Source organism: Ostrea edulis, chromosome 7 (genome assembly GCF_947568905.1).
Source record: "Ostrea edulis chromosome 7, xbOstEdul1.1, whole genome shotgun sequence".
NCBI lineage: Eukaryota > Metazoa > Mollusca > Bivalvia > Ostreida > Ostreidae > Ostrea > Ostrea edulis.
The window spans coordinates 6,357,978-6,380,105 of record NC_079170.1 but is presented as its reverse complement, the minus strand read 5'-3'; the positions used below and the strand labels follow the sequence as shown (position 1 = coordinate 6,380,105).

The 22,128-nt window shown below is 34.9% G+C and overlaps 1 protein-coding gene across 1 annotated transcript; it reads right to left on the bottom strand.

Annotated features, from left to right (window-relative positions):
- Nucleotides 1-7,899: 7,899 nt before the first annotated feature.
- Nucleotides 7,900-14,637, bottom strand: LOC125655845 (uncharacterized protein DDB_G0290685-like). The gene is made up of 5 exons (XM_056143134.1): nucleotides 14,298-14,637; nucleotides 12,137-12,161; nucleotides 11,938-11,985; nucleotides 10,106-11,812; nucleotides 7,900-8,585 (listed from the first exon to the last, which is right to left on the bottom strand). The coding sequence occupies exons 1-5, from the start codon at nucleotides 14,361-14,363 to the stop codon at nucleotides 8,404-8,406; spliced, it is 2,028 nt and encodes a 675-aa protein (XP_055999109.1). The 5' UTR covers nucleotides 14,364-14,637; the 3' UTR covers nucleotides 7,900-8,403.
- Nucleotides 14,638-22,128: the final 7,491 nt, after the last annotated feature.

Sequence of the window (22,128 nt, the reverse complement as noted above, 5' to 3'; positions counted from 1 at the left end):
TATCGATACACTATTGTTGTGTGAATGTTGATATGGACGATATTGACATCGGAAGCAGACACGACGATATCGACTCGATATTAATTTGATAACGTCGAAATGAGAATAGACCTTGGACATGTATGTAATAACGCTAATGAAAGGAGTATTAACGCGAAAGAAAAGCGTACTATTAAAGCGAATCAAATGCGTAATAAAGCAATAGAAAGGCGTATCAATGCAAATTAAAGGTGTAGTAATGCGATACAAAGACCTATTTACACGAATCCAGAAGGTGTTCTAACGTGAGAAGGGGGTGTAATAATGAGAATGAAAGGTATACAAACAGTGTATGTTGAATATTATGGTACAGTGTATTGTGCAGAATGTTCGATACAAACAATCGATAAACCTATATTTTGTGTTGTGGTTTAGCGATATGAGCTCATTCATCAGCATTTCTACACGATTTATTCTACTAAAACCCTGGAGCTCACTTTATCTTAATCGTTCAAACCACAATAGAAGTGGTACAAGAGTGTTTTAATGTACAGATTTATATAGGTATGCAAATAAATACAGTGAAATATATACGTAAATATGTAGTAAACATAGTGAAATATAAACATAAATATGTACAAAAATTTGAAGCTGTGTTAAAGGCATAAGGTCTATCTTTTATCTCAAAAATGACATCACAATATTTTGCAAGAACTAAAAAAAACAAATTTGTAGTATTAATTATGAGTTATCTACAGCTGCAGCGCTTTGAAATTGAAGTCATTTTGACGTTTTAACCCTTTATAAAAATTTTGTCTGGAGGACAATATATTAAACTGGTACCCCGCTGATTGGTGGCTACACACAAACATAAGAGATGCGAAGTCAACAGGGTACCAGTTTAGGGAAATGAGAACCCTAAGGGAATTATTTTGTAATTACTATCGTATCCAATGTGTTTGTAAACATTCTGAAGAACTTTTTGTGATTTTTTTAGTTATGCTCTTGAATTTCGCCACCTTTTTGGAACATGCAAAATTTCACCAATATCTTAGACCCTATGCCTGGAGAACAGACTATCAAACACAATTTAGTGGCATGTGTTCCAAATATATAATTTATTTCCAATAGTGGGTGTTGCGGAAGGGGATGTTTTACATCGGGGCGGGGAAGAATGTTGTACGAGAATGTATGAATGAATGTGTGTAAATTCAGGAAAAATCTATCATGAATTACAGGAATATTTGAATTCCCCTATTACTAATGCTAAACGTTCTAAATTCAGAAAAGCAGGATAGATCTTACGGGTATATGTAGGTTAGGTTTCACTACTACAGTATTAACGAAATATGTACACAGCATATTTTTACTCTATTTACTATCCATACATTGTGAATAGGCCATAGTGAGCCTTCAATCTTTTTATAACAAAAGGTTTGTAGCTTTGCAAACATTAAGTCAAATATTAGTAATCAATTACAATAATGTTATTGTATATAATTTAGAGTTATTTCCATACCGACATTACATAATTATATTAATGAGAACAAAAGCACTTGTCCTCTCTTGGTCTCTTTGAGCTCACAGCCTCCAGGTTGTAATAAAGTAATAAAAAAATTGACTTTATTTGAACAAATCGTTTAAAATACGTTAATGTGATATTGTGTATAAGTTGACATTTTAGTCATCGATTTCATGTTAAAGTTAAAAATGACGTGATCAAAACCGATTTCATTAAGTCGATTGGTTGATTTAATGACAATATATTGTCAAAATATATTCATTTTGAGCATAAAATTGACATCTTAATGACATAATTTTTGCGACTTACAATAAATATTATCTCTCAAAAGTCGTATAACCTGGGCGACAACCATGTTACTGACTTAATGTTTGCAAAGCTACAAGTCATCAGGTTGATTTAAATCCAACCAAGACGAGAAAAATATGTCTTTGAGTGCATAAAGATGAACACTTATCGAGTTTACAACGTCGTTTAATTGTTCAAATCGGCGACATCTCCAAGTCGATTATGTGGGGTCTATAGAGAGACCTTAGAAATATAATCCCATCATCAGAATTCATTTTTATGGTATTTATTGTGTAGTTGATAACATATCTTTATAGCAAAAGTAGATTTTCAAAATAAAGTCATGGTAATAAGTTATTCTAGAGTCAAACAAATTGTGAATACATTCTTCATAAATTCATTATGAATTGCTACTAATTGCAAATGAGCTGTTACTAAAAATAGATGCGGGGTTGGGGAATTTTAGGACGATATTCTGACTTCAATACTGTTCGTTATCTTCAACCTTTCATATGAAGAAACTAATATGCGACAGACACTTCTTGCGACTACCCTTTAGGACGATTTTTGGTATTTTGCATGGTTTTCTGGCTGATTTACTCATACTAGAACAAGACAAGGCACTTATACGTTTCCGTGATTACGCCTTTGTTTTGCGTTATCACGCCATTGTTTTGCGTTAATACGCCTTTTTTGCGTTATCACGCCTTTGTTTGCATTAGTACGCCTTTGTTTTGTTATTACGCCTTTGTTTTGTTATTACGCCTTTGTTTTGTATTATTACGCCTTTGTTTTGTGTTACTATGCCTTTGTTTTGGGTTATTACGCCTTTGTTTGCACTAGCACGCCTTTGTTTGCATTAGTACGCCTTTGTTTTGTTATTACGCCTTTGTTTTGTTATTACGCCTTTGTTTTGTGTTATTACGCCTTTGTTTTGTGTTACTATGCCTTTGTTTTGGGTTATTACGCCTTTGTTTGCACTAGCACGCCTTTGTTTGCATTAGTACGCCTTTGTGTTGTTATTACGCCTTTGTTTTGTTATTACGCCTTTGTTTTGTGTTATTACGCCTTTGTTTTGTGTTATTATGCTTTTGTTTTGGGTTATTACGCCTTTGTTTGCACTAGCACGCCTTTGTTTGCATTAGCACGCCTTTGTTTTGTTATTACGCCTTTGTTTGCACTAGTACGCCTTTGTTTTGTTATTACACCTTTGCTTGCATTAGTATGCCTTTGCTTGCATTAGTTTGTTTTGTTATTACGCCTTTGTTTGCATTAGTACGCCTTTGTTTTGTTATTACGCCTTTGTTTTGTTATTACGCCTTTGTTTTGTGTTATTACGCCTTTGTTTTGTGTTATTATGCCTTTGTTTTGGGTTATTACGCCTTTGTTTGCACTAGCACGCCTTTGTTTGCATTAGTACGCCTTTGTGTTGTTATTACGCCTTTGTTTTGTTATTACGCCTTTGTTTTGTGTTATTACGCCTTTGTTTTGTGTTATTATGCCTTTGTTTTGGGTTATTACGCCTTTGTTTGCACTAGCACGCCTTTGTTTGCATTAGTACGCCTTTGTGTTGTTATTACGCCTTTGTTTGCACTAGCACGCCTTTGTTTGCATTAGTACGCCTTTGTTTGCATTAGTACGCCTTTGTTTGCACTAGCACGCCTTTGTTTGCATTAGTACGCCTTTGTTTGCATTAGTACGCCTTTGTTTTGTTATTACGCCTTTGTTTGCGCTAACACGCCTTTGTTTTGTGTTATTACGCCTTTGTTTGCATTAGTACGCCTTTGTTTTGTGTTATTACGCCTTTGCTTGCATTAGTACGCCTTTGTTTTGTTATTACACCTTTGCTTGCATTAGTATGCCTTTGCTTGCATTAGTTTGTTTTGTTATTACACCTTTGCTTGCATTAGTATGCCTTTGCTTGCATTTGCCTTTGTTTGTATTAGTACGCCTTTGTTTTGCGTTAGTACGCCTTCGTTTTGTTATTACGCCTTTGTTGGCATTAGTACGCCTTCGTTTTGTTATTACGCCTTTGTTTGCACTAGCACGCCTTTGTTTGGATTATTACGCCTTTGTTTGCATTAGCACGCCTTTGTTTTGTTATTACGCCTTTGTTTGCATTAGTACGCCTTTGTTTTACGTTATCATGCCTTTGTTTTGCGTTATTACGCCTTTGCTTGGCGTTGTTATGCCGGTTCGCATTAAATATTACGCCTATAAAATTATTTTTTTTGTTTTTTAGTGATCCTAATTGGCTTTCGTAATATAGTATAGATTCAAGTTGTTAAAATAATATAGCCCCGGAGGTATGGTGCACATGGGTTCAAAACTGAGGAACAAAGTTTCATTTAAGAAATGGTGCATGTATCAAACGAAAAATTGGACGGAAAACTTCATTAATGCGCGTAGCAAAAGCACAGTCAGTTTTGTTGTTGTGTTTATATTTGGTAGCATCAAACTAATATATTTTGTTTACAATGCATATGTGGAAATTCCCGTTCTATAAATAGAGATAAAATTAGAACGGCCGTTAACCGGGAAGACGCATTCCAGAGAAAAGTAGTCCCGCGTGCTTAGTGCAGATGAACTCCAGGCGAATTTTATTTTTGACGCAGAAATCATACGAATTTTTCATCCAATCAGCATTGTTGTAAAGTCATCACTTTAAAAGTTATTAAATGATATTTGAATACGTAAGGAAAAAATCTTTTCTCTATAGAGCAGCATTGCTATGATTAGTTGTATTAATATGCAGGCATCCACGGGTAACTTACAGAGTCAAGTTTGTTCAAATCACGGCCCCGGAGTGTACAATTGGGCTTCAATACGCAAGCTCCGAGATATCAGCTCTTCTGTGATGGAGGTACGTTTAGTATTCTGTTGAACGCTTGGGTGTGTACAAGATATATATATATATATATATATATATATATATATATATATATATATATATATATATATAACTTATACGATACCAATTTTGATGCACCAGATGCGCATTTCGGTAAATAATGTCTCTTCAGTGATGCTCAACCGAAATCTTTGGAATCCGAAATAACAATGAAGTTGTAGAGCTATTATAGCCAAAAACAACGTGCTAAAAAAGGGGAGTCAAATTCGCCTAAGGATAAGAGCTATGCATGATATATATATATATATATATATATATATATATATATATATATATATATATATATTATAGACTAGCTATGTAAATAAAATTAAAAGTTCTGACAGCGTAAATTTTGTTTATATCAGCCGTTGGTATACATTAAACTGACCATATGAAGAATGATATTATTTTGAATTGAGCCATTAAATCAATTAATTTATTCTTTATTTCCTCTTATGCACGAGTGATACTTTAAATCAAATAAAGATGGTGATTATCGACTTTTGTTTGATCAAATACTAATAAACTTACTAAAATTGTGTCCCAGCAGTTTGGGTGGCTACTTATCGTCTGATAATAATCCTTTACGCAATATATAAAGGCAGCGATAAGCATTTGTACCCACCTCGTGTGGACGAAAGTATGTTTTGCGTCTCACTGTGCGTAAGAGTTCCACAAAGGGAAATAACTACTGGAGAACTCGGAAAGTGCGTATTGGGGATCAACATTTACATGGTAAGATATAAGGAAATCGTCTTCTCAAGGCCAGCAGGACCATGATTAGTCATATCAATGTGCAAGCATCAAAAGATAGTGCACAAATCGCGTAAGTCATATCAATGTGCAAGCATCAAAAGGTAGTGCACAAATCGCGTAAGTCATATCAATGTGTAAGCATCAAAAGGTGGTGCACAAATCGCGTAAGTCATATCAATGTGTAAGCATCAAAAGGTGGTGCACAAATCGCGTAAGTCATATCAATGTGCAAGCATCAAAAGGTAGTGCACAAATCGCGTAAGTCATATCAATGTGCAAGCATCAAAAGGTAGTGCACAAATCGCGTAAGTCATATCAATGTGCAAGCATCAAAAGGTAGTGCACAAATCGCGTAAGTCATATCAATGTGCAAGCATCAAAAGTTAGTGCACAACTCGCGTAAGTCATATCAATGTGTAAGCATCAGAAGGTGGTGCACAACTCGCGTAAGTCATATCAATGTGCAAGCATCAAAAGGTGGTGCACAAATCGCGTAAGTCATATCAATGTGTAAGCATCAAAAGGTGGTGCAAAAATCGCCTAAGCTAGGAGATCAAGAGGGGATTAATTTGTTTTACCTGGCAATATATGATGAAATTAATCTGCATCATTGATACTTGTTCTCATGGAAAATTTATATTTTATATGATCGATGAAATGAAAGAAATTATTTGCGGCCCTTCTTTGCGTCAATATGTTTCTTGTTTGTAATGAAGGAGAACTGTGTAAGGATCGAAAAAGCTGCAAAGAAGAGAGACGCAGCAACTTTAAAGTTACCACAGTTGCACGGTACTCCAGATGATGTCGAATACAATGATTATACACTGTGTACGATGTATTGTTTGAATACCTCTTTTCATACCTTAGCTTTAACTAGCTGAGCTAAGTGGTAACACCCATCGAAAATAGCTGACCGCCACATGCAGTTTTATTCATAGTTTTCAACTGGTTGGAGCTTTTGCAAAAGATACATTGGGACAAGACAGCATATGCATCGTTTACTTTTACTGAAGATCGCTCCCCGAACGCAGGAAAATGTTTATTAACTTTATCAGAATCTTCAACGATTAAAGAAATTCCGGCGAAAGTATACAAAAACAAAACCCCATAAAAACCAAAACAACAGATTCAAGTGAGTTATCAGTTATGTGAGAAATTAGAAAATAACTTATTTGAATGTTTATTAAAGATTTTATGTTCCATTTGTTTTAAAATCGCCTTTATCGGTAATGTATTTGTTTTAGTGTATGCTATGATCCAAGATTACTCAGAAACACCAACAGAACTTCAGTATCAATCAAATGTGTTTCATAAATATTGTGACAAAAATATAGCACCTGAATGTCAGCAGTAATAAGTCCAAAATTATCAGTTTTGAAAAATGTACTTCCACTATTAATACAGTCTTTGAATATAACGATGGAATTCTTAAAATTCCTGATAGTGATACATTCTTCAAAACTTTACTGTTTACTGAAAAAATTACTACAGTCCTTGGTACACATGGCAGAATGTCCAGTCACTTCATGCGACTTGGTTAAAAAATATAAGTTTTTTTGTCACATTTTGTACGATCAATTCAAACAAAGGTGGAAGAGTGATATGTATAGTAAGTATAACTCCTTAAAAGGAATTACAGGATTTTAAAAATATCATCTGTATTGAAATGTACATAGATTATTTGAAAAACATGAAATATGTTAGTAAATTTATAACTGGTAATGTAAGATAACCTCTAAAAAGAGAAGGATGGAGAGACCTACCTAGAGAATGTAGAATCTGTCAATTCTGTAACAGAGAGGAGATAAGTGTTGAATACCAATATTGTACTGATATACATGTATCTGTAAATCAAGCTAGGTAATCCAATGTTTCAAAGTACTACCACACAAATCCATAAATTTTATCAATTATTTAATGTAACTAACAATAACATCAATCAAATTACGTAAATTTATATTACGAATTATCAAGGAGAGAGTTAGTTCTCCAGGTTAAACATTCCCTTTTCTTTTTAGTATGCATGCTTTTGTTCTGTGATATTTGTTTTGATATTCTTTTCAGGATGCTATGAAAACACCAAGTGACAACGAAGACAAAATTCTGATTAAGTGCCAGACATGCAATTTGTTGTGTGATTGAAATAGCATACATATATATGAATCAGTGAGATTGTTGGATCGTGAACACATGCTGAAAATAGTTTTTTTTAAAAAGTGTTTTGTATGAAAATAAATGTATCTAAATAGTGTCCTATATGCTGAAATGACTTTTGTAAAAATACGCAAATAATTGAATATGCACTGGATTATCTGTGCTCTTTGTGCATGCATGAAAATTATCAATGCTTCATGTGTACATATAATGCTATTGATTGATCGCTGTTCGTTATCTTCACCTTGCATAAAGGCGGTTTTTCTGCTTTATTCATACTTAGATTATCCAGGTATACTCTATCTGTGTTCCCTGTAGAGGACACTTTAATCCCCCTTCACAATGAGATGTTTTGGCGGGTAGATGTTCAGGGAGTAAACTTTGGAAATATGTCTTGAAATATTTTACGGACTCACAAGGGTGCAATGCTTATGTACGGTAACTACATCTAAAATAACCAACAACGAATACATTTCTTAGTGCACCACATAGATTTCATTCGTATGCATAAATGTCAAAATGCATATTCTTTCAAGGATATTTCACAACTTTAAACTCATCCATATCCTGGATATTCTCAATATCCAAAAAAAAAAAAATTTAAAAAAAATAATTACGAAATAAAGTATGCATGAAACATTTATTGAAAATTGATACTTTTTGATAAAAGAATTAAGGTACAGAGAATGTCCTGTAATCAAGCGTTCGATTTCCAAGAGTAACTTTAATCACTGTAACCCATAAATCGAGCTAGAGAATAACATTATCCTCTACGTTTCTGGGGTTTTTGTACTTTTTGTCGATGATCACCCTAATCATCTCCATTACATTTCCTTGGAGGTTTTCGTTGGTTTTCGTCTCCATTTTCACGTTCCTCCTGTGGTCGTGGTCTAGGGCGACGTTCGTCTTTGTTTTCGCGTTCCTCATTTTTTAGCGGTTTTCGTTTATCATCGTCTTCACCATTACCGTCCTTCTTGGGGGGGGGGGGGTTACCTTTTTTCTCATCATCTCCATCGTCCTTCTTGGGTCCTCTCCGTCTGCCACCTTCCTTCTTTTATTCATGTTCCTCCTGTGGTTGTGGTCTAGGGCGACGTTCGTCTTTGTTTTCGCGTTCCTCAATTTTTAGCGGTTTTCGTTTATCATCGTCTTCATCATCACCGTCCTTCTTGGGAGGTTTTTGGTTACCTTTTTTCTCATCATCTCCACCGTCCTTCTTTGGGGGAGGTCTTCGTTTTTGTCCCCATCTTTGGCGTTTTCTGTAATTAAATACAGTTTCAAAAATGTAGGCGGAAAATGTTGTGCACTTGAAAGCCTTTTGTGAATAAGATCAACATTTGATAAAGTGAATTCACAGAGAAGATATTTTTTCAACAAACTTACCTTCTAGCTTATCCAGCATACGCTCAAGAGGATCAATCTCTGATTCATCTGTAACATTGCAGAGGAGATAAAAAAAATTTAGCAATGTATTTAATTGTACATACAGTTACATGTATATAAGAAACTAGTATAGTAAGTCCATTCATTTCATCTTCACAACCAGTTTTATTTAGTTGAATAATCGTTTTCTTATTCTGATTACCTTTTCTTCCTCCCTTCCTTTGTTCCTGTTAAGATTAAAATAAAAATTAGTCACACTTGAAGAATATAAAAATGCTACACCATTTGACTCTTTGATACTTTTTTCATGAATGACATCACTTGCATTTGAACAATAACTACACGTGTTTTGAACTTTTGGCCAAGTTTGGTTAAAATTGGCCCATTGGTTTTGGAGAAGAAGTCGAAAATGTAAAAACAAAAATTGTTTACAGACAGACGGCCGGAGAGACGATCAGACGACGGACAGCAGGCGATCAGAAAAGCTCACTTGAGCTTTCATAAATGTGCCTCAAAAGTTTACATAGGAATATATCAGAACATTCCTTTAGGATCTTTTCTAGAACCATTTGGATACAAGTTGTTGAATGATTTGTCAAGCATCTCCATGCAGTGTTAATTCGGGTGTTACTGAAGTTAAAAGAGGGGTTCAACTTTTAAATATGGATTTATAGGGAATATGTCTTGAAATCTCTTACGGAATCAGAGGGGCGCAGTGTTCATGTACGGTAACTACATCTAAAATGACCAACAAAGAATGCATTCTTAGTGCACCACATACATTTCGCTCTTATGCATAAATGTCAAGAAAATGCATATTCTTTCAAGGGTATTTCACAACTTTAAACTCATCCAAATCCAGGAGATTCTCAATATCCAAACAATTATGAAATAAATTATGCATGAAACATTTATTGAACATTATTACTTTTTTTTATAACAAAGTAAGATACATAGAGTGTCCTGTAATCACGCGTTCGTTTTCCAAGTGTCAATTTAATCCCGGTTACCCATAAATCGAGCTAGAGAATAACATTATCCTCTGCGTTTCTGGGTTTTTTGTCAATCACTATCTTAATCATCTCCATTACATTTCTTTGGAGGTTTTCGTCGGTTATCGTCTTCATTTTCACGTTCCTCCTTTGGTGGTGGTCTACGGCGGCGTCCTTCTTCATTTTCACGTTCCTCCTTTGGTGGTGGTCTACGGCGGCGTCCTTCTTCATTTTCTCGTTCCTCCTTTTTTGGTGGCTTTTGTTTATCATTGTCTTCATTATCTCCATCCTCTTTCTTGGGAGGTCTTCGTTTACCATCTTTATCATCATCTCCACCGTCTTTCTTGGGGCGTCTTCGTTTGCCACCTTCCTCGTCATTTTCACGTTCCTCCTTTGGTGGTGGTCTACGGCGGCGTCCTTCTTCATTTTCACGTTCCTCCTTTTTTGGTGGTTTTTGTTTATCATCGTCTTCATTATCTCCATCCTCTTTCTTGGGAGGTCTTCGTTTACCATCTTTATCATCATCTCCACCGTCTTTCTTGGGACGTCTTCGTTTGCCACCTTCCTCGTCATTTTCACGTTCCTCCTTTGGTGGTGGTCTACGGCGGCGTCCTTCTTCATTTTCACGTTCCTCCTTTTTTGGTGGTTTTTGTTTATCATCATCTTCATTATCTCCATCCTCTTTCTTGGGAGGTCTTCGTTTACCATCTTTATCATCATCTCCACCGTCTTTCTTGGGGCGTCTTCGTTTGCCACCTTCCTCGTCATTTTCACGTTCCTCCTTTGGTGGTGGTCTACGGCGGCGTCCTTCTTCATTTTCACGTTCCTCCTTTTTTGGTGGTTTTTGTTTATCATCGTCTTCATTATCTCCATCCTCTTTCTTGGGAGGTCTTCGTTTACCATCTTTATCATCATCTCCACCGTCTTTCTTGGGACGTCTTCGTTTGCCACTTTCCTCGTCATTTTCACGTTCCTCCTTTGGTGGTGGTCTACGGCGGCGTCCTTCTTCATTTTCACGTTCCTCCTTTTTTGGTGGTTTTTGTTTATCGTCGTCTTCGTTATCTCCATCCTCTTTCTTGGGAGGTCTTCGTTTACCATCTTTATCATCATCTCCACCGTCTTTCTTGGGGCGTCTTCGTTTGCCACCTTCCTCGTCATTTTCACGTTCCTCCTTTGGTGGTGGTCTACGGCGGCGTCCTTCTTCATTTTCACGTTCCTCCTTTTTTGGTGGTTTTTGTTTATCATCGTCTTCATTATCTCCATCCTCTTTCTTGGGAGGTCTTCGTTTACCATCTTTATCATCATCTCCACCGTCTTTCTTGGGACGTCTTCGTTTGCCACCTTCCTCGTCATTTTCACGTTCCTCCTTTGGTGGTGGTCTACGGCGGCGTCCTTCTTCATTTTCACGTTCCTCCTTTTTTGGTGGTTTTTGTTTATCATCGTCTTCATTATCTCCATCCTCTTTCTTGGGAGGTCTTCGTTTACCATCTTTATCATCATCTCCACCGTCTTTCTTGGGACGTCTTCGTTTGCCAGCTTCCTCGTCATTTTCACGTTCCTCCTTTGGTGGTGGTCTACGGCGGCGTCCTTCTTCAATTTCACGTTCCTCCTTTGGTGGTGGTCTACGACGGCGTCCTTCTTCATTTTCTCGTTCCTCTTTTTTTGGTGGTTTTTGTTTATCATTGTCTTCATTATCTCCATCCTCTTTCTTGGGAGGTCTTCGTTTACCATCTTTATCATCATCACCGTCTTTCTTGGGACGTCTTCGTCTGCCACCTTTCTTATCATCTCCGTCATCTTTCTTGGGGGGAGGTCTTCGGCTGTCTTCGTCCTTATCTTTGGCATTTTCTGTAATTGAATACAGTTTAAACAAATGCGGGCGGACTATGTAATACACTTGAAAGCCTTTTGAGAATTAAATCAACATATGATAAAATGAATCCACAGAAAATATAATTTTTCATCAAACGTACCCTCTAACTCATCCAGCATACGCTCAAGAAGATCAATCTCTGAATCATCTGTAACATTGCAGAAGAGATGAAAAATTAGCAATGTATTTAATTATAGTTACATGCAAGAAAACTAGTAAAGTAATTACATTCAATTTCACCCTCACATTCCATTTTATTTACATGTGTAGCTGAATAAACTTTTTCTTATTCTGATTACCTTTTTCTCCACCTTTCTTTGGTCTCTGTTAACATAAAAAGAAAAGATATTACATAAATGCTACACAATTTGGTCCTTTGATACTTTTGTCATGCATGACATCACTTGCATTTAAACAACAACTACACGTGTTTTGAACCTGCAAGTATATTTCTATATACAGTTTTCTACCAATAGTATTACCCGAAACCTGCTCGTGGAATGTAACACTATTGATAATCACACATATTGTCCAAACAACAATACGATCAACCATTCACGAAAGAATCCACATGGAGAATGGTGATGTCTCAATATGGGGACGTAATACAAATAACAATTTTGTGGAGAATCAGCAAATTTAACATTAGGTCCATATTTTCCAAGCATGTTTATAAAAACCCACACGAGCGCATTGACTACATTCCGAATTGATGACCTGCATTTTATGATTATCAATGGAAACTACTGCCAGGGGGACAGTAATTCATAAATCGACACTTTTAATGATTTGAGAGGTTGATTGCTTCAAACTAGTCTTAATGCAGTGGGATAAAAATATACAAACACAAAAATAATTTATTGGGTAATCTTCTTGAGTTTCATATCATCAGTCACGAATTGCATTGCCCTAACTCTTTATGTGGCTATGATCAAATAGCATACAGAGATCCAAACATAAGTAACGATCTATAAATAGCATACAGAGATCCAAACATAAATAACGATCTATAAATGGTTACACCAAAGATCGAATTGGACAAAATGAATTACGTTGTGAAAAAGTCCACAAAAGTAGTACAAATACTGGTAGGTCAGAAATCACAACGCCTATTCTAGCACATCTGGTTTCATTAGTATCATAAGCAGTTTTCATACACACTGATTCTCCATTTGTTGACCTTTAAATTACCTGATATTTATTACATGTAGCATGTTTTTGGTAGCTCAGTGGTCAGAGTGTACTATTTGTAAAGGGATGTTGTGTGAGTTACATGTAACATGTTTTTGGTAGCTCAGTGGTCAGAGTGTACTATTTGTAGAGGGATGTTGTGTGAGTTCGAGTCCCACTCGTGTCGTGAACATTATCACGCGTTAACATAGATAGTGATTTTTCTTTCAACAAAACGTTTGGCATTTAGAAATGAGAGGCACGATTTCTCAGATATGACATAAAAGGAAGCTCCGTGTCGCGGCAGGTGTTGGGACGTTTATATGGTCATGGGCGTTAAGTATAGGTTTTAATTGTTGGTACTTCAACTAAGCTACTGTCGTTTTAAAATGAGTGAAAAAAGTATTCATATAATTATTAAGGAGTATTCGTTAAAGCATTAAACATCTTAGAGAACAATGCCTGTGCAAACGGAAATATCATTAGTGAAAAAGATATTTGGGGGAAAGAAGAAATATCTCAGTTTAGAAAAATAAACCTGATTAAAAATGATAGAATATCTATTCCCAAATGAAGAATATAGATTTAAAAAAGACAACGGAGATTTGCATTAAATATAAAGATTAATTATGTCCTGTTCCCACCTCTGGTATGTCCAGGAGTCCATGTTTGCCCAACCCTCTATTTTGTATTGCTTATAAGAGTTGTGAGATTGATCACGGTTCGTTATCTTCACCTTTTATGATAATAATAAAAGTGATATCAATTCCTGTTTTATGTAAAAAAGAAAAGTAAAAAAAAAAAAAAAAAAAAAAAAAAAAGGCTGCCAGCTTAGTTCGTTTTGACTCTCAAATTTACCAGGATAATGGGGTGGAGACCATAATGATATTAATAACTCTTGGATTTGAATTTTCAAAGTTTTTCAGATGAATTCCTTAATTTACATAATTGATGTTCCGTATTTTGAGTACTTAGGCTACATGTAGCAGGTAGCCAAGGTCTATACGACATTCTAAATATTTTGAATTCCCATATTTATACTTCTCATATTATTAATTTCAGTGGTACCATATATGTGCATTAAGGAGAAGTCACCAACTTTACAAACACCTTTTCACACTCCTTTAAGCGAGAGATTCACTAACTATCTGGCTTACTACAGTCATTTTGATCGCATACACCTGCAGATATGATTTATACCATAAGCAAATAAGAGAGAAAGAAAAAAAATGAATGTACCTTGAAATGAATTAGCAGTGAATGATTAAGGATTTGAAATCATTTCCTTACCTTTGGTCTGGCCTGAGCAAGCAGGACCCCGCAGAGCAGAACGATACACAGAAGACCAACCTTCATGTTGAGTTCGAGATTCTCTCCCTCTTCCAAACTGTTGATGTGACGACCAACGCCTCTTTATATACCATCCATGGCTACCCAAATCGTGACCGAAGTAAATTGCCTTATGGTGTCTTCCATTCATCTAGAATCTGTTTTAGTAAACTTTTACAAATTGGTTTTGTTACCATTTGTTTAGAGCTTTGAGAAGGGTAATTAAAGAATCGTCCAAATTAAGCACTGTGATACTGATCAGTTTAAAAGTAGAGTGAAATTGCGTATATCTGATCGTTTGGTCACGTCAGTGGGGACATAATTGGTGTTGGAGGGAAAAAAAGAGACAGTTTCGATTGTTCGTGTATAGATTCGTATTCTTAATTATTTTTGTGATGAATTGCCCATACATGTAAGACCTAACTATTCTCTTATAATGAATTACGATTATCATATAACATTTAGTCTGCGCAAACATATCAGAACCTAATTCAAATTATAGAGCACTGCTGATGAAAAATTGCATTATTCTCTACCAATGTATTAAAAATGCACTCTGACAAACTTTGAAAATTTATATTTCGTCAAAGGCAGAACACATTTAAAGAAAATAATGTGTCGAAAGGTCACTGAGTTCAAACGAAGTGGATTCATAATGATTTGTTCGTCATGGTATTTGTTTTAATTTCTGCTACACTTTCGTCTATAAGACATTGGTTATATTGTTTAAAATGTCGATCATTTACATCAGCAGTTTCGCTGTTTGAGGAATTCGTAAGCTAGCGTGTAATTATGTAAAACGTCTAATATTCAGTATTGTAATTAGAAATAAGACCACACTTCTACAACCTACAAAAACGAAACACATGCCAGGGTACATGTACTATCAGAAATTGATTTGTTTTATTTTAGCATAAAAATGTTGTTTTACTAATGTTTATTTACTACAAATATTAATATGATAGCTTTTATTAAAAAAAGCATATTCTCATGAAGCAATAACTCGCTGAGTTTTGGGTATTTTCGACAATGCCTAAACCTTGGTTAGAATTCCTATTACAAGCAAACACTTTTAATAGAACGCCGGACATCCCCTCCGAATATTAAGTTTGTATCTACACATGTATGTACGTGTTAAACACACAACCAATCTAAACAGTAGCTTATTATGATAAATCACAACAGGCCCGGGCAGCAGGCACCGCCTATGTAAGTCCTTTCCATGATTTTATTTTTACATTTTTATATCATATTTCATTTGATTTTTTCACCATGGTGGACAATAGAATATTCGTATGGACACAGAAAGCTCATCATTTCAAGCTTTAAAGTACGACTAAATTACTTACAAGATAAATTTGGTTGAAAGAGTTTTAAATTCAAAGTATAAAAGAATTCTTTTTCTTGGTAGAAATGAAGGTTTTACAATCTTATTTACAAACATATTTTGTATCTAGTTAAAGTTGAAACTCTGCAAATTCTAATTTCGAAATTAATTTCCGATAACATAAGCACCAATGCATTGATGTAAAGAACTTCAGTAGATTTGATGCTGTTTTCCCTTTGAAATGTGTACTATTTTAAAACAATGATATGCAAATCTGATAGACACACATGATGCTGGTAGAATAGTGTGTAAAACTGACAAACGAACTGGATCAAAAAGAAATATATCATATCATGGTATATATGAGGTCCATTTTTCTGCTTTAGAGTGTAAAAGATAAGATGAAAAGATTTAAGTATCGAACGTGACTGGATTACGATTGCAACTTATCATGTATTCGTCAAAAAGAGGATTGATAGGTTAAACTATATCTCTTAACATGAGGCCCATGGGTCACATCGCTCACCTGAGCAGCAGTTCTTAGCAATAAATAAACTTGAGCAAAACTATCATTATACAAGAAAAAACTGTTCAAAGATAAAGACTAAAAATTCATTAGTTATCTAACTTAATTATTAAACTTGACTACAAATTCATGAAATATCATATGCCCTTGTGGACAGTTATGGCCGTTCATATCAATAAATTTCATCTAGGGATGATTTGTCCATTTAGTTTGGTTTCCTTCACATGTATAACTGTGATCCCCTATTGTGGTCCCACCCTATCCCCAGGGGTCATGATTTTTACAAACTTAGATCTCCACTCTGCCAGGAAGCTTTCTTGTAAATTTCAGCTTCTCTGGCTCACTGGTTCTTAAAAATATTTTTTTCAATTAACCCACCCCATTTTCTTAATACCCTTCACCTAAGGATAATTTGTATTAAGTTTGGTTATAATTGGCCCAGTAGTTCTGGAGAAGAAAGTGAAAATTTGAAAAGTTTACAACGACGACGGCGACAATTGGAAATTGAGCTGCAGTGTCTCTACAATATCTACACGCCGCTCCACCTGATAAAGGTACAACGAAACCTTTTCTTTGGCAATGCTAATATTTGTACGACTTACAAGAAGCTCCTGTTTTCTCATGAGCGTGTTGTGGATTTTAAATCTGGTGTAAAAATAGTTGTTAACCTTGGAGTATTGTATTGATTAAGCTATACTCAGCAGTTTTCGATGCAGCGTGAATCTTTAAAAAACAAAAAAAACAAAAACCGTTAACAAAGGCATTTTAGCTACCTTCAGCAGATACTACCATTCATTTCTTTAACTTTTTAAAATGATAAATGGCTTTCGTCTAGATCAATGAATACCTGATCTGGGGCCAGTGATCTGTCTTAAGACTCAAATGTGTCATTAGATCAATCATAGCTGTTTCACAAAACTGTCATATCTTAAGATTGTTAGAAGTCTAAAGACATTTCGATAATATTGTCTTAAGTCTATACTGAACTATCTTGTGCTAAGAGATAGGTACATGTAGATTATCCGGAGGGAACGTGGTTTAGGGACAGAAACAATCTCTTAGACTATATGGAGGATGTGGACATCAGTGATAAGCTTTGTATGTACCGCGACATGTTATATTCAGGGGCGGATCCAGGAATTGCAGTTATAATAATAATAATAAATTCTTTTATTTAGACAGGATAGCACAATTAGTACAAATGACTAGTTTACATTGTGGTCCTGTATATGCAGTTACGGGGGGGGGGGGGCACTCTATGAGGCGAGGCTCTGGTGGGAAGCTCCTGGATTTTACAGTCGAAATATGTCTCCTATTCTGTCATTTGTACTATTTTCTATCATTTTTTTATATGGTGAAATTAGTGAAATGACGCAAATTTTAAGGGTTTGGGGGGGGGGGGGGGGAATTGGGGTTTTTCCACTAAAATAATTCAAGAAATCAAAAGATTTTGTCATTTATTTCTCCGGGTGTGGAAGAAATTATTGCTTCTTTTATCGTTTAGTACATTTTTCTAAACAAGATACCACGATTTACCTTAAATTTGAAAATTTTACCCCCCCCCCTTAAATCCGCCACTGATATTTATTATGAACTCAATATTTGTTTAGAATATCCCACAGCCAACTCTTTCCTACTTCCGCTGTTTAGGCATGTCCACTTTTTCTTCATTTCCTCCCACGACCGGACATATCGGTTGGATTTTTAGCATTGACTCTACAAGTGACATATTTCCTTCATAGCATTGGAACTGTAGTTTTGTTTTAAAAACAAATGTCTTTTCTCCCTCTCATCAAATAACACTTGTATTTCAGCAGCTGAAAAGTTTGGACATCGTTTCATATATATCTTAAATCTTTTGACACCGATTTGTTCGAGTGCATGTACACTAAACGCAATCGAATACCATTCATTTATTGTTTGTAGACACAAAAGCAGTGTTGTGTAAGTCTATTTCTCAGATATTATTCAAATCATTTTTTTTTTTTTTGGCAAGTAATATTTCATTTTTCCGAAATTTCTATGTATGAATAAAAAGTACCGAAAGTGTCAGAAAATGCAGATTGGGCACTGGTCGTTTCCTACACTTCTTCATCGAAAGATTATGAAAGTCAACTTCAATGCAATCATATTAAAGTCACCATCATCACGTTCATATAACGGAGCGAGTGAATCAAAGCCAAGTATCAGAATGTGTAGAATTAGAGGGACTTCCACCAGTAGTCACAGCTCGTCTTTTTTCATTCAGAATTTGTTCAAATAAATTACCCAAGTCTTTAATTGAAAAAGCACACCAGTCTCTAAACACAATTGTTTTATTATAAAGTAGATGTTTTAGACACACTGCTTCCAGAAAAAATCAGCACATTCATCTTTGACGTAACGTACTCCCTCCAATATTTGCAGACAACCCTTACTACACTTTTAGACTACTGGGGGTTCGTGTTACGTGTAGTCTGATAACGTTAAAATATCAAATCAAATTGTATGATTTACTCCAACTTTTATGAAATCTAGTATGAAATTCATACTCTTTCCAATCAAAAGTCCGAATCGTCAAACCAGACCCCATTTCCGAACACTTGTATAGAGATTAAACACTGTACATGTCATGTTCGTTTATTTTGAATGAATAATTTTTTTTATTATTCTCTAGTTTGTAGTTCTTGATCCCTACATTTAAATTTTTGGTCTTCAAAATCATCGTCCTTTAACTAATTTGCAACCAACAAACTTCCCCCAAGAAATGATTAAGTAAAAATGTACCTGTAAATTTCTGCGTTTATTAGTAAAATGAATACAATTCACTGAGTATAGAATGTGATTTACTCCCGTGATTTCTCAATAAGTCCACAACTGTGAAAACGGGTAATACATAAATGATTTCAACTTTGGAATATCATAGAATTGTTTTTATTTTTTTTTTGGGGGGGGGGGGGGGTCTTTTTTTTCACTTTGAAAAAGAATTTTATATTTGTACGTGTTATAACCAAACTAAGCCGCACATGCGCGCGCGCACACATACAGAGAGAGAGAGAGAGAGAGAGAGAGAGAGAGAGAGAGAGAGAGAGAGAGAGAGAGAGAGGGCGTTTTATTCATTTTTACCAAGCAGGTTATAATTAGTTGGGATACTGGTATGATGAAAAACATGAATGGCCAACGGCACCAATTTTACACTGTTGACTCCTACACTAAAGGTTTATAAAAAATTCTGCTAAGTCCATTTTTATGACTGTGGTACTTTGAAGAAAATAAAAAATGTTGCGATAAAAAAATATAATAAAGATTTTATGACTAAAGGTAACTTATTCAGTTTTTTGAAAATTTTGTTGCATGCATGGATATTTATGTTCAAAAGGTGAAGTAATTATATATATCTATTCTTATTCTATATGTATATATATATATATATATATATATATATATATATATATATATACGTGGCCTAGATTTTACCCTGCTACTTACATGAATTGCTGATCGGAATACAAAACTGAGGACAATTTAGTATACAAACTTTTTTAAACATTCATGTCAACGTGTGGTCTAATTACTGATGTCAACAAAGCTTGAAGCGAGTTAAGAATTCCTATTGAAACTAAATCTATTCTACTTCGCTAAAGGTCGACAATTAAATTTGAAAACATTGTTCCACCTGTAAAGTGAACTCTCACGATCTTTTTTGTCAGTATCAATATTTTTCCGACTTACATGAAATCGTCTTTTTCACACGAACTTTCTCCAGCTTAAAGACTGTTGTTGACTTAAGATTCTCGATTCGGGTCTATTTCCTCAGTTAATCTTATATGTGCTAGTTTATGTTATTTGTAAAAGCGAATAAACAACACGACTGGATCAAATAGCAAACTTACCGAGAGTTACAATGCATTTTAATGAAATCACGCACCGCTATGTGCAAGAATTAAAAACGAAATACATTGTTTATCGATAAATATTAAAGACCGCATTATTTTTTTTAGATAAAAGACCAGAGTTTAAAGCTTAATTAATGTTGCATTGAAGATAAATTGAACAGTTACCTCCTGTATAAATCATGATATATATATATGTAATCATTCTAGTATTGCCAACATCGTCGCCATTGAGAGTACGTCCTGGTATGAGTACAATTTCATTAACTTTCATCATCTAACAGATTATCCTTTTCTTGGTTTGAATATTTCACGAGAGGAGGTATAATGTCCGATGATTTTCAAATTTATTAACCTTAAGGTCAAGGTCATATCGTGCACTTGAGAAATTTTAGTAAATCAGAAGGCAAATACACATTTTATTTCAAGAATTTCTTACATGTACATAAACGCACGCTTTTTATGTTATGAGACAATCATTCCCGCTTTTTGAAGGCGCTGTAGCCATAAGAGATCGCTAAAGGTTCCCTTTATCAATTTGTAAATGTAAGTTATATATCTCTTTGAGAATGTCAGAAAAATATCACATGTAGATAAAAGAAGGCCTGAAACAAAGAATAAAGATATAGGGACAGTTTACTGGGTCCTGTACAGTTCCAATGTTTCTGCCTCCGATATCTTCATCCGGTGTAATGATGGACACTTCCTCATGAATGCGATGCAGCTGTGAACAATTAACTATCTTTCGTCTATTTTAAAGGAACAGAATGAAAATAGAATATACAAAAATTAATTTTAGTTTTGAAAAATGCATGACGAACAGCAGTGCTTCACTTCAGCATATTTTTCATGGAGTTATTCGCACATGAATTTATTTCTTTAAAAAAAAAACGTACACTTATAAAATTTTCTTGGAAACGTTGTGCTTGATGCTTTGCATTTTTTTTTTACTATAGAAATCCAAGGCTGGGAAGTTATCTTAAGACAGAGAACTTTTCGCAAGGAACTGTTGTAAAATTGCAGCTATATAGCCTGGAAATGTAGGCCGAAGTGAACAAGAGAATTTCGTTGATCAACTGCTTCACCACCATGTTCAAACTGAATCTTAGGAAAATTAATATTCGTTCTAGTACAATCAACATTGACGGTTTTATTTGCATTAAAATCTACAGCCCTGGTATTAGACCAGTTTTTTGGTAAGTGAGAGAGTTTGGTTTATAATGTCATTATCTATCATAGCAAATAAGGAAGTCTCATCAGCAAATAATCGAATATTCTTAGAAATGTCATTGGTGATGTCGTTGATATATAGTAAGAACAAAAAGCTATATATATTATTCTCTCTCTCTCTCTCTCTCTCTCTCTCTCGGCACAGTTGTAAATAAATATTGAAAATCAGAATGACACATTCCATAAAAAAACAATCGTTTACTGCTAGCGCTTTCTCCATGTCTACATGGTTCATCAGGCAGTTCAAATATGTATAAAAAAATTATTTAGCATGTATATATATATATATATATATATATATATATATATATATATATATACGCACACACAAAGCACTAAACTGACCAACGACACGAACAACCAGGTTGTCAAATTTTCGGGACGACCCGTCCCTTCTTCAGGACAAACGAAAAGAATTACATAATGTGGCCAAATTCAATAGATAATAATAACAAAAACTACATATAAATACATCTAGCACTACAACTACACTAATCTACAAACGTATTTACAACGCAGACTACATGTTTTTTTGGTCTTTAGGCTTGGCAACCAATGTTAAAATTGGTGCGAATTAGGACATGCCTTATTCGTCCAAAGAGCTGATCCAAAATCAAAATCATCAAGATTGTGTGTGTGTGTGTGTGTGTGTGTGTGTGTGTGTGTACATGTAACAATATTGAATTGTCAAATTTTCAGACAACAGAAAATTTACATAGATATAAATGCAATTAGAAAGAAGAAACAAAATAGCACTAAAAATAAACTACAAAGGCCTGAAAAACCCCTATTCAAAATCGTCACGTTCTTACAGACATTTTAAAACACATCTATTTT